General features: G+C 40.5%; 2 protein-coding genes across 2 annotated transcripts in view; one reads left to right on the forward strand and one right to left on the reverse strand.

The window, feature by feature from the left end:
• Positions 1-240: 240 nt before the first annotated feature.
• LOC107094889 (proteasome subunit beta type-11-like) lies at positions 241-2,576 on the reverse strand. Its single transcript, XM_015390774.1, has one exon. The coding sequence runs from the start codon at positions 2,483-2,485 to the stop codon at positions 1,325-1,327; it is 1,161 nt and encodes a 386-aa protein (XP_015246260.1). The 5' UTR covers positions 2,486-2,576; the 3' UTR covers positions 241-1,324.
• A 481-nt stretch (positions 2,577-3,057) lies between these two features.
• Positions 3,058-15,496, forward strand: part of LOC107094895 (protein sel-1 homolog 3-like) — a 28,157-nt gene continuing 15,718 nt past the window's right edge. Inside the window, exons 1-11 of the mRNA XM_015390786.1 lie at positions 3,058-3,225; positions 7,068-7,581; positions 7,907-8,033; positions 8,562-8,683; positions 8,864-8,979; positions 9,245-9,294; positions 10,629-10,752; positions 10,845-10,983; positions 11,130-11,273; positions 11,355-11,560; positions 13,435-13,614. Of these exons, the coding sequence (XP_015246272.1) occupies positions 3,169-3,225; positions 7,068-7,581; positions 7,907-8,033; positions 8,562-8,683; positions 8,864-8,979; positions 9,245-9,294; positions 10,629-10,752; positions 10,845-10,983; positions 11,130-11,273; positions 11,355-11,560; positions 13,435-13,614 (1,779 nt within the window). The 5' untranslated portion in view covers positions 3,058-3,168. The remainder of the gene's footprint in view (positions 3,226-7,067; positions 7,582-7,906; positions 8,034-8,561; positions 8,684-8,863; positions 8,980-9,244; positions 9,295-10,628; positions 10,753-10,844; positions 10,984-11,129; positions 11,274-11,354; positions 11,561-13,434; positions 13,615-15,496) is intronic.

Below are 15,496 nucleotides of genomic sequence, written 5' to 3' on the forward strand. Positions count from 1 at the left end.
TATTTGATTGGATCAATTTTTTGTATATAAATTGATTCTGTTTGTCTTATACCTTGAAATTTATGTGTAGGTAGCTTTACATAGAGCCTCCTCGGGCTCTCTTTAAACAATGGCCAGATTTGTGTAAAACATAACAGATAGCTGCCCTGTTAGGGGTGTAGTTTTTGGTTGTAATCAAGAGTCTTCATGGAGGATAAAGAGTTTTTATCACATAACCATAATAAATTATGGTGAGACACTGGCTCTGTTTGCACAAACAAAAGACAAAATCAGACAGAAAATAAAAATCAACAAACATGAGCTCTTTTGAAAAACACTCTTCTCTTTTTCCACACTAATTCTGTCTTCCAAAGATGGAGATCTTAGATCAGATGGTTGAATAAGAGATTCCTTCCCTATTTAGTCTCTCAGATCCAACCAGAGATTGGTTAGAGGGCATATCTCTGCTGATGTTGCCGCCAGAGATCATTGTGTCTGATTTATTTTATTCCGTTAATAGCATATAGACACACTGACTGCACACATACATATATGTAGCCATTTAAATCTCTGCCACACACCATATGTCATAATTCCACATATCAGCTTATCACACATTCTTGAGAAAACACATATTTAAGCATGCTATTAAAAACCTCCCATGTAGTAACTTCCATGCCACTATTTTACAAAGATTCAGAAAGGTGTGGCTTTAGGCTGAGATTAACTGCTCCCTTCCTCTCACCATCCTTCTGCAGAGTCATTGTCATTTGAATAATAAGTTCTATTTATGAGCACAGCTTTCTCACAAAATGAACAGGCAAGTTCAGCCAAATCTCATTTATTCATTAATTTATTGACGCGTCAGAGAAAATTCAGAAGTGTTCTGACAGTGGGCACAAATCAGATTTCAGCTGCTGCTCCTTTATTGCTGCAGTTAATGTGTTTCCCCACACACAAGAATACATCATGAGCTTCAACTTTGAAATCCTCACACTACTCATTGTCTCCTATCGTTCTTGTTTATGTGATTAAAGCACATTAAGGGGTAGGTGGTAATTATCTCAGATGAAATGATTTATAATCATTTAACATCTACATCAAAATGGCAGCCAGCAGTGCCTTGATGCTGTTAGAGCACTTTTTATCACAGTGCAAACAAAACATCAGCTGTTTATTAAATGGGATGATATGCATGCCCCTATCTTTTGAGAGATAGCCTGGAGGATGCAACTGCCTGTCGTGTTCATTAATTTAGTATTTGCTCCAAAGATGCAGCCTTGTCTCTGCGAACTACGCCCTGATGTTTGCTTTTCTTTTCTCCAGACGTTTCCCTTTGTCTGCTTTACTCTGACGAGATCATGCGTCGTCTTTCGCTCTCAAGTCTTCTCCTCTCCTTTTCTCTGTAATACTCCTCCTTCAAGTCTTCACGCGTCCTGCGAGTCCACCCTTTTGAGGTGACGTGATAGATGTCCACAAAGTTCCCGGAGTATGCATCCCTGTGGGTGGCTCTGTACACAGCCTCTCTTGCTATTGATGTAGCCTCTTCCACTGTCAGACCCCAGCGAACACCTTGGTCCAAGATGGAGTAGGCGTAGGGTGATCCTGAGCCCACAGAGAAGAGTGATCCCTCTAGGCGAGTTCCATCACTGTATACATAAAACAGACTTGGTCCAGAGAAACTTTTTTTTTTCTTGTAACATTGTAGCTTGGTGTTTGAAGGGCTTTGAGTCTTTGACAGAGAAACCTTTTCATTGGGGGCACCTACAGCCATTTCCAGGTCAGTCTTTGTAGTTTCTCCGCCTTCACTCTGATCAGTCTCTGAGTCTTTTGGGTCATGACATCCATCATCCAGCTCGCCTCCATCCCACCCACACAGTGTTGCTGCCACGCAGAGTTCAGTCCCCTTAAAAGGGTGCAACATGTGAGAAAGCAGTTTGGCCGCACCCCTGGTGCTTAACCGGCGTCCGTGGCGAAGCTGGTACAGCCGCAGCTCTCTTGAAAGAATGCGTTTCCAAAGAGCACAGTCGGCCGACGTTCCTGAGGTGGTGCCCACCAGGTGGCTGTGAATGGGCAGGATCTTCTGGGAGGCTGGACACGCCACTAGGCCGGAGCAGCTGGAGCGTGTGTCTGCCGCAGCCAGGACGCCCCCCTGAAACATGAAAGCTAGGGTGGTTGTCCCATGGGCCATGGGGAAGGGAAGAGGTACGGACTGGGAGGAAGTGAAAGGAAGACTTGCAGGCAAGGAGGAGGGTGACGAGAGCGATTCATGGGATAGGATCCCACTTGCTCTCTGCATTTTGCTGATTTGTCCAAACTGTATTGGGTTTTCATCCAGATAATCTGCCACTGGTACATAGAAATGGAACAGGCTGGTTGGACTTCTAAAGGCCGTACCAGTTACATAGCTAGAAGTTTCTTCTTTCACAGCTGATGTTAAATTTCTAACAGTAGATACGCCTTCTTGAAAGATGTCAGCGAAACGGCACAGGTCCTGCAGAGCCATTGAATAAAACTTTCTATGGTTCCAAATGCCTCAAAAGTTTTCTTTCAAATTAAGTCCTTACTGCTTTGAAACCCTCTGTGAAACGTCAGCTGTCTAACAGAGACTGTACATCTTAAGCCTGGCAGTAATCATCGTTTAAATAGACAAGAAGGTCGGGCTCATGTTTCTGTGTGGTCACTCAAGCAACCCCTCGGCATCATTACCAATGTTTCATTCTCTTTGAAACGTATAAAGTCAATAGCCCATGGGTAATTAATTTTGGCTGTGATATCAGGTTGTTTTTCAAATCAAATCACTTCAAAGTCCTGTGGGGGCGTAGGCCAAAGAGAGCATGAGGTAATGTTGAAGTCTTGGCTCGAGAACTTCAAATTAACTTCGACTCTTTGAAGCAGCAGTCCCATGGATCAAATGCCTGTTAGAGTAACACACAATGTCAGTGTGAAAGGTTGTGGTTACACAGCACAGATGAGCCATTTTCAGCACGGCTCTAGCCCTTTAAAGGTAATTCATGCTGAACCTGCTAGACCGGAATATCAGGAAGTGCCACATTTTACAAGGCCTACGCTCACACAACTGCTGTTAGTTTGAGAAGCAACAGGCAGGTGAACCACAGTGAGAGGAGGCCAGATCAAAGGTGAAATAATCATTTTTAATGTCCTGCTTTGCTGAAACCCCCTTTCACAATGAACTGGTTTCAAACCATCATTTTTGGATACGTCTTCACTGCCTGTGTTTTATTGGTAAGCAACTTTATCTAACCTTGATACCCTGACGTTAGACGTCATATATGCAACCATAATTAGATTTCATCTGTTTCTTCACAAACATGTTATATATCTTTAAAGCAGCTCTGAGTGTTTATTCATTTTCTATTTAGTCCTAAGTAATTAAATAAGGGTCATGCAAGTTCAGGCACTTAATTATAATAAACTCACATTAAACGCACATACTTGCTTCAGTATTGCTAAATCTATGTAGTTTAAAAAATATGTTTTATGTAACTTTTAATTTTTTTTCTAAACAAATTATGTTTTGGTTCACTGCATCCACATTATAGGAGGAAGCTGCCCAAGAGAAAAATAAACAAAAAACTTTGTTAGTAGGTATCTGATCTACTTAGTGGGGAGTTTTTGTTTTCATTCCTCTAAATTATTAGCAAAAATACTGTAAATATATCATAATTGTGTGGTATTAGCCTACACTCACATTGTAAATTTGAGAGAAAAACAATGTACTTCGTGGTGAAATAAAATACCATGTCAAAAAGATGCTTTTATAAAATCACCAGAAGCAAAATTGCTGGTTTTCCCAGCTGTCAATAATTTGCATAGTTACCTTTCACACATAGGACAGCTTGTGATATTCTTTAACAGCTGAAACGATCAGAGCTTCCGTCAGTCTGTCATCTATACCTGGGCTGTGTCTGAATGTCTGCCCTAACCCCCACATCCCCAATAACTATATAGAGCGGGACTATATACAGTAGTGGACTCAGGTAACTTACCGTTCGAACAGATGATCACTACTTGCTCCCGGTTGGACACTTTACTCCGCCTCCACCGCATGCTGCTTTGCGCTATTAGACGCCGTTTTCAGGTAGAGAGAGCCTATGGCGACAGGGGTCCGCCGTGACAACACATCCCACAATTCTTTGCAAGTAGAGCCCTCCGCCTAGGGCTGGGTACCGAACTTCGGTTCCTTTATGGTACCGACCGAAATGCTTCGGTTCTACAGAGTATCGAAACATGCCTCGTCTTTCGGTACCAAGTTTCGGTGATTGGCTGTAACACTTAACGTGATTGCATCATCCAGGAAAAAAACACAGGTGGTCACGCCTACAGCCAGGGTTCATGTGTATCTGTTGTGAACTGGTTGTGAGTGCTGTGGAACCCCTTTAAAATGCCCCCCAGGTCAAAAGTGCGGCTTCACTTTATTAAGACTGATGCCAATAGTGCGCAATGCAATACATCGTGCACAGAAACAATTTAACAGCAGAAAGTTGCTCGGTGTTTGACTGCAAGAAGAGCGGACCGCAGCCGGCGCGACCATCCTCCTCTCAGCAGCCCGTGGGCAGAGCAAAGCCAGAGCGGAGTGAATCATGCTGCTTTCAAACTGGACGCAGCAGAAGCAGCAAAATTACGTCTGCTGCTTCCTTTTTGCTGCTTCTACCAGCTTCTGACGCGCAGCTGAAGCAGCTTTGCTGCTCTGGCTGCGCGGTCGAAAAGTGGCTCTGACGCGCGTTGGGCGGAGCTACTCTATCCTTTCTTTGCCTTGCAGCTATATTTGCTGTGATCAGTGGGAATAAAGTAGTTTTATTATGTTTTTTAAGTGGGAAAATCCACCTGAAAACTTAATCTCTGCAGTCAGTTCATCCTGCCTTCCAATATTTCTGTCGGAGCCGCTCAGACCCCCACATACCAGCGGTGCGCTGTCAGTAGGATCCCATTCTTGTTTGTCAGACATGGTAATTTTTCTAAAGGAAAACTGCTAAGTAAAAAGGTCCTCACAATGTAACAGTGAATATTAGACACTGAATTATTATTTTTTTTTATGTAAGAGGAAAAATGTAAATGGAAAAATCAGAGCTTAAAATAAAACTCAAGATTTGTACTTTTTTATGTTGTGTAATTTTCTTTTTCTTCGAATTGATATTATAAAACTGGTATCAAAAAAAGTATCGTTCAGGAACCTGTATCGAAGTGAAGGTATGGGTATTGGTACCGGAACCGAAAATTTTTGAACAATACCCAGCCCTACCTCCGCCTAAAACAATTTGGAATATATATCTGCTCCTCCAGTGACCATGGATGATCATTATTTTTAAAGGTGCATTGAGGGAAATTTCAAGTCCATTAATTTTTAATCCACTAGACGTTCGGATCAGTGATCAGTGCGTACATTTGGACACAGCACAGGTTATCCTTTAGGCGTCAGGAAGGGGTGATGCAGATTTCCAGCAGTCATTGAAGACAAGAGATCCGGGTCATCCAACAGGTTGCCAATGGTTTATCATAGCGTGGCATAAGAAAACAGTATCCAGTTGACCTACCAGTCACTCCTCTAGAGTTTTAATTGAAAGCTGATTAACAGGCTTTTGGTCTACTGCAATCATTATAATCAGCTGTGCTAAAGCAGGGAAAACTCTAAACCCTGCAGGACAGCGGGCCTCGAGGACCGAGGTTGGGGATGCCTGCTCTAGAGTGTGGGGAAGGCAGAGTAACAGGAGAGAAAAAAAAAGCCTGCAAGTGTTGATCATACATAGGGCATACAAAGAGGTTTGATTGATAGTTTTTCATCAGACATTAGTTCAAAGGTCTTAAGTTTCAGTTCTTGTTGGTTGCCGTCCTGCCCTGCACCTTTTAGGTGTGTCTCTGCTTCAACACACCTGAATCAAACTAGCAGAACTCCAGGGAACTTGACTGAATGATTAGGGGGAGATTAAGTCACTTGATCAGGTGCAGGACATTGGACTTAAGGACTGAAATTGAAGACTCTTGGTCGAGTTAATTTAGTTCACCCTATGGGTTTTCTACAAGATTTAGCTCAGCTTCCTTGGACCACTTTTTGTTGTGGAAACGAAAAGTATTTGTGGAAAAATGTTTGTTTAGTGCCTGGTGAACTCCATCCATCCATCCATCCATCCATCCATCCATCCATCCATCCATCCATCCATCCATCCATCCATCCATCCATTTTCTGTCATTCCTATTGCAAACGGGGTAGTGAGGGGTGCTGGTGCCTATCTCCACCTGTCTACGGGCGAGAGGCGGGGTACACCCTGGACAGGTCGCCAGTCGATCGCAGCCTGGTGAACTCTTTCCCTTTTATTCCAGCCATACTTATAGATGCTCCATTTCTAGTGATTTATGAAAACCTTTGGTTTTTCAGAGTTCTTGGCGCCATAACCTCTCATTAGGTTCCCTGGGTGTTTTTTTGAAGAGAAACTGGCTCACAGCAAATCTAAAGATGTTTATATATGTGTGATATTAGGGCCATTAAAACATTTTTCAACTTAATAATGACCAACGGATATAAGTTTTGATCAAATGGTTGTTATGGAGACCTGGTCAACACAAGCTATAAAGATGCATTTTTTCCTATTATAGTGCGGGGAAGAAAATAGTCATGGTTAGAAACATATTAAAGGAGATGAAGAATAATAAACATAAAATAGTTTCAGCTGAATTATTTTATTCCATGATGTCATTGAAAACAAGATTTCCTTGACATCAAATCTGTTTTAATCTGCTCAGTAAATGTGCCCAAATTAAAGGTTAGCTTTTTTACTTTTTGTGTGCATGTGCGTTTCCTCTGCAGAAAATTCTGATTTTTCTTTTTTGGTGTTTTTCTTTGGTGTGGCACTTGCAACCTTCTCAGAGCACAAGCGCAGTGCTCAAACCAACTAGGCCAACATAGTGGGTTAATTAGAACTAGCCAAACCTGTCACGTAGATTCTGAATAGAGCTGCAGATCTTTTGATATACAGTATGTTTTCTCTTATTTTAAATGAAGTTAGATAAAAAAAATTGTTTTGTTTCTCTTTATGTATCTCTTCATTTCCTTTTCATCTAACTTCCTCCAGGAACCATGTGTGTTACAAGCTACTTCAACCCAGAGCAACATCACCACAGCTGACAGTTTCATAGAGTTTGACTCAGTCCCTGACAAAGTGGCAGATGGTTCAGTGGTCCGTGTGCGGTATCAGTGCTCCAGGCCATGTCAGCTCGTAGTGGAAGTTGTGTTGTCAGCATTAAGAAAGACAGATTTGGTGGTCTTCAGGAGAAAATGGATCAGCAGCAAACCTCGAGTACTCAGGGTCCAGCAGGTGTTACTCAGACTGCCGCAATCTGTGTCCCATCACAGCAGTGTTTTCCAAAGGCACACGTTAGACTCCCAGAACCTGACGCTTCAAGCATGGTTGGATTATTTAAAAAATGGCAGTGAAATCGGCTCCATGTTGAGGATCTATAAAGTGCAGCAGGTCGTGCAGCTTTCCTTGTGGCGGAGAACAGCCTCTGCTGGATGCCCGTCATGGTCTGCTCAACTCATGTGGCTGATGTCCAGCAGCAGAATCCATCAGTGCCCACATGAGTCAGGTAAGACCCTTAATCATTCTGTCATTTTCCTTCAACAAATTACCTGTACAGTGGAAAAAATGTAAGTATTGAGCATGTCAATGTTCTACTAAGTGGAAATATTGTATAATCAATCTATTTGCTTTAAGTGCGGTTCTCTGATGGCTTAGAGGGATTAATTACAGTACTTTGATTCACTTCTCTTCACGAATTTCTATAAATCAAAGCATGATGCTACTTCTTAGAGCTTTTAACCTAAGCCATTTGCAATTGGACATATTTTTTCTTGGAGGGTGTATATTACCAACTGTTTCTTCAGTGCCTTTAAATTTTTCTGTTTCTGCAGACGTGATAGATATGCTAAAATTCCCTCTGGCAAGCACTGGAGAGCACTTCGGGGTGGTCCGTAGGTTCCAGCCTTTCATCAACGAAGCCCTGGAGAGAGCCCGTCTTCATGCTGTAACAGAGCCCAGGTGGGCTTCAGTCACTGACTCCTAATTTACCTCATTTTAGCTCAGGCTTGTTCCCTGTAAGGTTCACCCACACAGCAGGCAATGAAATCCCCTGCTGCGTCTGCACATATTGTGCCAAAAGCTCAAAAAGCAAGCTTTTACCATGTTAAACACTGTGAGGATGCTCACTGAGTCACACTTCAATGATGGCAGTTTTTAATGTAGTGGTTTGTGTTGAAAGCAGAGCAGGTCGACTGCCACAGGTCAGTGGCTGTTTCTCTTTCAGCGTCTGTTAAAGCTCTCCTAGCTTTCAGTATTAATTCGCCATCTTTATAAATGAGTTTATGAGCTTCGCCAAGCTTCTTCACCCAAGCATATAAGCTTTTTATTTACGGTCAGTGCAGGACAGCAAGGTCAGGCGGTTTTTTTTTTTCTTCTGTTATTTATTTTTTTGGAGACAAGCTCAGCGCTTTAAATCCAACCTGATGCCTGACTGGGTAAAATAAATGATTTGTCCTTTCATGCCCTATTGCCTGGGATTTTTTTCAGCGTCACCTTCTCCGTGTGGATCTACCTGCTAAAATGGTGTCAGAAAAACCTCTGTGGGATCGTCCATCATGTGGACAGGAAACATCTATTTGACTCGCTGCTGATACAGCTCTCAGAAACAGGTGGGTCACAGAAGCTTGTTTAGACACGTACTGCCATGGAGGATTTGACCGAGCAGCCAGGGGATGATCGTGAGCGATGATGTGTGTTTTGTGAGACTCAGGAACAGACTGTGTTATGTATTAATAAAGAACTTTGGATTTCCTCTGGCAAAATATATGACTGTCATATCTTCTCTGTAGGAGACATCATAATTCAGGCCCGACTGAAAAGCGGGGAAGATGAAGCATTCAAAGCCGTCCTAATGTTGCCCCTGTGGAACTGGATTAGATTGGACTGTTACATAGTGGACTCAAAGGTAAAGACCCCCCCAACATGCCGTTGTGGGTGGGTGGAGGAGGAATGGAAAGTGAAATTGAGCTTGAACAGTCATCTGTTTCCTCTTGTGTTCTGGTTGGTGGCCTAGCTTTGTTTCCTGCTGGAACAGCTGTAAGATCTTGAACGATGGTTTCTTTCCAACTGGGAGATTCAAGGCAATTGTAGCCTGTGCTTCAATTTGAAGTTGTATACAGTTCAGTAGCTTTTTTTGCTTTAGCTTTTACCTTATTATGTTGGACTTTCAGGTGCTGCTGAATGTAACCTGGGATGATAAGAGCCACCAATATGAATATGTGTAAGTAAAACCTGCTATTTTCATATAAATTAAGTACAACATTTCTTTTTTTCGATTATCACAATGAAAATAAACATTTCGTCAAATATTTGGATTCTAGTAACCCTAACTCTTATAAATAATATGTGGTGCATAGCTGTAAAAGTAGAAGAAACTACAACTATAGAGAACTATAGCACCATGTTTTTACAAATTCAACTCTGAAAAGTGTGGAGTGCATTTGTGTTTAGCCTTCTTTACGCTGATACACATAAGCAAGATCTTTTAATACCTGACTGCCTTTTTAAAACAAATTATTTACTGATTTAATCTCAGTATTAATACAACTAATCTGTAATGTTAGTGAAAATTGATAAGCGAGCTACATGATTAAATAAAGTGGCAAGAAAGCAAGCAGATGTCTTGTCTAAAGTTTGCAACCGTTAATGTATGGGACAAAGCGAACGTATATAAAGGCTCTGATCAGATAAAACCAAACTTTAAAGTTATTGGCCTACATGCAAAGAGCTATTTAGAGTATAAATCTAAACCAGGCATGTAAGGCATGGTGGTGGCAGCATTGAGTAGTAGAAATATATGAACCCTTTCATGAAGCAGTTACTTTAGCCTTCAGTTCAATGAAAAAAAAACAATGAAATATTTCCATGAGGTCTGCAACAGAAAAACTCACTTTTTAAGATTATCAAAAAAAAAAAAAATGAAAATCATGCATCTGTTTGCTTCCCTTTCATTTGTCATGGGAGCTGGCTCGGAGCTCGTCTCCTTGGCTGTGTGTTTCCTGGATGGGGCCGCCTTTTACAGTTGCTTTTTGTATCTCTGCTTCGGTCTCCTTGAACCCCAGTCAGCCTCGGCAGATGGCCGCTCACACTGAGCCTGGTTCTGCTGGAGGTTTCTTCCTGTTAAAAGGGAGTTTTTCCTCTCCACTGTCGATACAAGCATGCTTGTTGTGAGGGATTGCCTTCGAGTCAATGAGTCGATGCAATCAACTGGCTTCCCTTAGATAGAAAGCTTTGAATCAATTTGATTGTATGATTGGTGTGAACTGTAAAGGGCCTTGAGATGACGTGTGGAGTGAATTTGGCGCTATATAAATAAACAGAATTGAATAGAATTTTCCTTTATAAGGTTAAATAGCATATTGAAATGCTTCAATATGCAACAAGACTACTTTAAAGGGTTGAATTTAATTGAATTTAGAATTTGCAGTATTTTTTGTCTCATAAAATTCCAGTAACTTTCATAGATACTTTTCTTTCTAACATGACTAAATGAAAGGACGTTACCTTTGTTTGAACCTAGAACTACTACTTTAAATGTCATTGAATATCTTTCAGATTTCAGAACAGTATTCATTATGATGACACTGATGGATACTTTGTGATTGGAGGAGGCAGATACATGCCAGGCATCCGTGGCTACTTCGGGCCTTTCAAGTATTATCGTTTTGGAACCAATGAGGTGACATTTCCTCTCTGCAACTACAAACAGTGTTTGTTCTGTTTTTATGACTTTTTATTCCTGTTTCAACTTCATTGCTTTTCGTGTTCCAGATAAAAAATCAACTTCACCTCATGCCAGCAGCACAGGAGCTGAACAGGGCTCACATGGAGTGTCAGGAAATAAGAGGCTTTACGATAGCTTTTCTGCAGCAAGTAGCCGAGAGTCACCTTCTGTCCCTGACCAACAAAGGTGAAATTTGTTTTAAAATGTCTTAAAAATGTAATGTTAGAACAATCAACAGAGAAACACCTTGTGTGAACTTGACATGGAAGGTGCATTTGCACAGGGAATGAGAGAAATGATGGCGACAAGTTGCTTCTTTTTCTTTATTTCAGCTGTCTGTTCAAACAACCTGACACATTGGACTCAGTTCGATACCAGGAAGGCAACATGCACACAGACATGGAGCATGGAAAAACAACTAAAATACAAAACTCTATTTCATTTCCTCCAAGGAGAGGAAGGAATTACCCAAACAGGTGATTCACATAACAAGGAAGTTAAAAGTGCATCTTATTTTGTAATTATCCAACAGTTCATCACATTATCTGCTTCTGCAGGACATTTGGGTTTGAAAAACCTTGGAAGTGTTTTGTTTGAGCAAACAATTAACTCAGAGTTCCTTGTGGAGGAGAAACAAATTAAGATCCCTTCTGAATCGATGGCTCTGTTGCAAGCATCCTCCTGCTTTGGAAATCACAAAGCGTCTCTGTTGTTGGCCACCATCTTCCTGTCTGGCCTGGGTTACCCAGCCAATCAAGAACAGGTAGAATCTATGACGCAACTGCCAAACTGGGTTGCAGTGTTTTTCACTGTATCTATACGTGCTAAGTTACCAGAGCCAACTATTGAGAAGTAAAATGAAATTTGGCTTGTTTTGAATTGTTTTGTTGTGAATTGTTTTCAATTTTAGATCGATTTAGGTCTGGGCTTTAACTGGGCTACTTTAAATTAGGAATAAGTGTCAATCTAAAGCAGGGATGCCAAGTTTTTTTCTCATGGAGAACAATCCTGCAGCTTTTAGATACTTCTCCATAACACACGAAAGCCATGAAAGGCTGGTTTAGCTGATGAGCCAAGTGAAACGCTGATGAGTAGAATAAACCATTTAATTTGGGACCTTTAAAAAGACAGGCAGCTTTTAGTTTGAGGGCAGTAGCTCTCAGCACTTGACTTATGCACCCCTGATCCAAATTATTCAATTGTAGCTCAGCCTGCATGATTAGAATCATTGTCGCGCTGGGAGGAGAACCTCTGCCCCAATCTTTAGGAGCGCTTGTTGAACCAGTTCACCCTTTATAAGAAGGGCTATAAAAATGACGCTGATAAAAATGAATTATACCACCTCCATTCTTCCCCTCCTAAACAATTGGAACCCCAGAATGAAGTTGCTCTCATTATGTTATGATGTTATCACCTGGCATATGTAATCTAGCCTTGTCCAGCTCATTTACATCTATTTAATTCTCCTCCATTCTATTTGCTCATATGAACTGCATTATATTATCAGTTTTTCTTATTTCTTTTATTTTAATAATTAAATTTTGATTTTTTTACATTTTGAAAAAAAGTGGTCCGTTGAATTGAATTATGTGTTTAAGGGCACTTTTAAAGCGTTTCAAGGCTGGAGACCCTCTTGCCTTTTTGCTACATTTTTATAAGATGGTTTCAGAGAAACAGCAAAGACAAAATGCGTTAAACTGTATCTCTGTTTAACCAACTATTAATTAAAACATACTGTGTGAAAAAGGACCTAATTTTAATGTAACAGTTCTATAATAATATTAATAATCAACCTTTATTGATCTCACATTGGAAAAATTAAGCTCTGCATTTATTCCATCCCCTTGCGGAGAAGTGGGGTGCCTTTGTGCAACGCCCGGGCAGCAGTGTAGGGTTAAGGGTCTTTGCTTAGAGATCCAGAGTAGCAGCCTGTGGGAGGATTCCAAGCTCTATACCCTAACCACTAGGCCGCCACTCTCCTAAGGGTTCAGAAACAGGCGTCCAGTTTATTCAACTCCATCCTTCTACTCTTTAGCTGTGACCAGCCTCCCTGTGCTTTACTGCAGAAAAGCATCCCCATAGCATGATGCTGCCACTAACATGTTTTATACTATGGATGGTATATTCAGGCTGATGTGTTGTGTTAGTTTTCTGCATCCCAACCTTCTGCCTGCAAACCAACAAGTCTCATCTGAGCAGAACTCCTTCATCTCTCTCCTAGGTTGTCGCTTTAAGCAGATAATGGTTTCCAGTTTTGCCACATTTGACTTTTATGTTCAGAATGTGATATATTGTTTAATCAAACTATGCTTATTTCTCTTTGACTTGTTTGCTGTGTTCTTTTTTCTTCACGATTGATGTTGTTCATAATGTTCTCTACCAAACCTTTATGGTTTTCATTTAGATATCGGACTAAAAATGGAAAATATGTTAAAACAATGTCTGATTCTCCTTTTATGTTATCTTGAACATCTTTGTTAGTCCATCGCATTCAGTCCCGAAAAACAACTATTAGTTTGTGATTGTATCAAAGTAACAATGTGAAAATATTTTAAGACCTTTCCCATCCTTGCTCTATTACTCATCTAATGACTTATTAAGGAGTGGATGTTAAACTCCATGTTGGATATGTTTCAGGGTCATGTCTATAGTTTGATTGGGGCCTCTGGCGATGACCGTTTCGCCCTGATGCATGCAGGGTTCAAGCACACGCATGGACTTGATGGATTTCCTGAAGACTTGGACATGGCTTACGGCTACTATTCCAACGTTGGAGCACAGAGCTGCATTGACGGCTCTCGAGTGCACGAGTTTAAGGTAGCAATCTCTGTAACTTTGTTTGATTGTTAACATCTTAGCACCCAGAGACGTCATTAATGAAAAACAACGGGAAATTAGACGCTTTTTTTTTTCAGTACAGGCATTTGGTTTAGTACATTCATGTCTCTACAAATAGGAGCATGCCGCTGTTGTTTAGTGTTATATATTTATTTTGCTAGAGGAAGAGGAAATTGATTTTGCTGTCAACCTGTCAGTTCTTTCTAAAATCAGACCCTGCAGCTTATCCGTTTACATGCAATTAAGAACTGAATGGAGTAAACTACAACTTACGGTATAACCAGAAACTCCTTGCTTTAATCTTTGAATTTTTATGCCTAATAAGGAGCATATATGATAAATAAAGTTTAAAAGGTACCAAATGGACATACTATCTTAAAACTGATAAAAGTGGCATTGATCTCCTTGTCATCTTTTATTTAGAATTAGGATAAATGTCAAAAATGTTGGGAACTTGTTACAGCAAATAAACATGTCGCAGTGGCACACGGCAGCGTCCTTCTAAAAACATACTGACTCTAAAAATACCATTAATTGCACGTTTGTTTGTCCAGCCAGCTGGGTTGAGAGGAGGCTGCAGGAAAGGGAGAATGGATGAGCTCTAAATCTTCATTTAAAAATCATGCCGTCTTGATGAATGCTAGGGAGCACTACAAAGATAAGAGGCCCGCTATGTGAGAAAGGGCTGCTTCCTACTGATTTCCTGTTTATTCTATCACTCTTTCAATAAGCTCCATGTAATGAAGAGAGCTGTATGAAAACACCAGAGAGACAGGACTGTCTGCTTCCGCTGGAGCAGAGAATCAATGTAACAAGAGCAACAAAAAAAAAGCATTTAAAAGTTTGATCAGGATGGACAGCATTGCATCAAAGTGCAACAGTGTTCTATTTCTAGAAATTTTTAAGTCCTGCTGGTTAATCATCATACTGATCTGTGCTTTTTTTTAAAGAAGAGATGTCATCTGATCATCAGTCACAACCTGACTCTGAGTAAACCGCAGTCTGATTGTTGAAATTGCAGAGCCGTCAGTCAAATCTCATCAAACCTCATCCACGCACTCCCAATTATTTAGAGCAGCAGAGACATTTTTGTGGCTGAAACTTATTGTTGAATCATGAATATCAGAAGCAACTAAAACACATCTGTGTCTATATTTAGCTGAACAACAGTGTAGATCCTTTAGCTTGTAGTTTATTTAATATATTTTTACTGGTTTACTCTACTGTTACTGTCCTTACATGAATAAACATCTCACCACCTCAAATAGACTCATAGCAGGCATGAGGTTAAGTTACAGTGTTAGGTTAGAATTTATAGTTAAATACATAACAAATGTCAAGCCAGTGACAACATGCGAATGGGGCAAAAACATAAACTGGAATCACTTTTGTGATGTAAACGCACCATTGGTCTCATTTTTGCATTTGCAGGACTTTTTAAATTAGCTACAAAACCATTTATTTTGGATCTTTACACTCTTTTGCACGCAGCCATATTTCACACATATCATGCAATGCATCACCACCGCTGAGAGCAAACCTGTGTAGCATGATGCTCCCACTATCATGCTGTGCCAATGGACTGCTGCTCTAACACTGCAAAAAATTACTTTCTCTTAAATAAGTGATTTTTTCCTTTAATTGAGGAGGTAAGTGAGACACTTTGCCAATGGAACAAGACAATTTATATTTGAAATAAGAAACAATTGCAATGTCTTATTTCAAATGCATATTATCCATTTATTACGGTGGCCCTGAAGTGCAAACAGCAACTACAAATCTAAAAGTGCAACTACATTAAGGAAATCGCAACTAAAAAAAGCAAAGTGCAACAAAATTAAGAAAAAAAAAAAAGAAGAAG

This window comes from Cyprinodon variegatus, unplaced genomic scaffold (genome assembly GCF_000732505.1).
Source record: "Cyprinodon variegatus isolate N-32 unplaced genomic scaffold, C_variegatus-1.0 Scaffold512, whole genome shotgun sequence".
NCBI classification, from domain to species: domain Eukaryota; kingdom Metazoa; phylum Chordata; class Actinopteri; order Cyprinodontiformes; family Cyprinodontidae; genus Cyprinodon; species Cyprinodon variegatus.

Excerpts from the sequence above, each read along its gene's own strand:
- LOC107094889 (XM_015390774.1), bottom strand. The coding sequence starts at position 2,485 with ATGGCTCTGCAGGACCTGTGCCGTTTCGCTGACATCTTTCAAGAAGGC.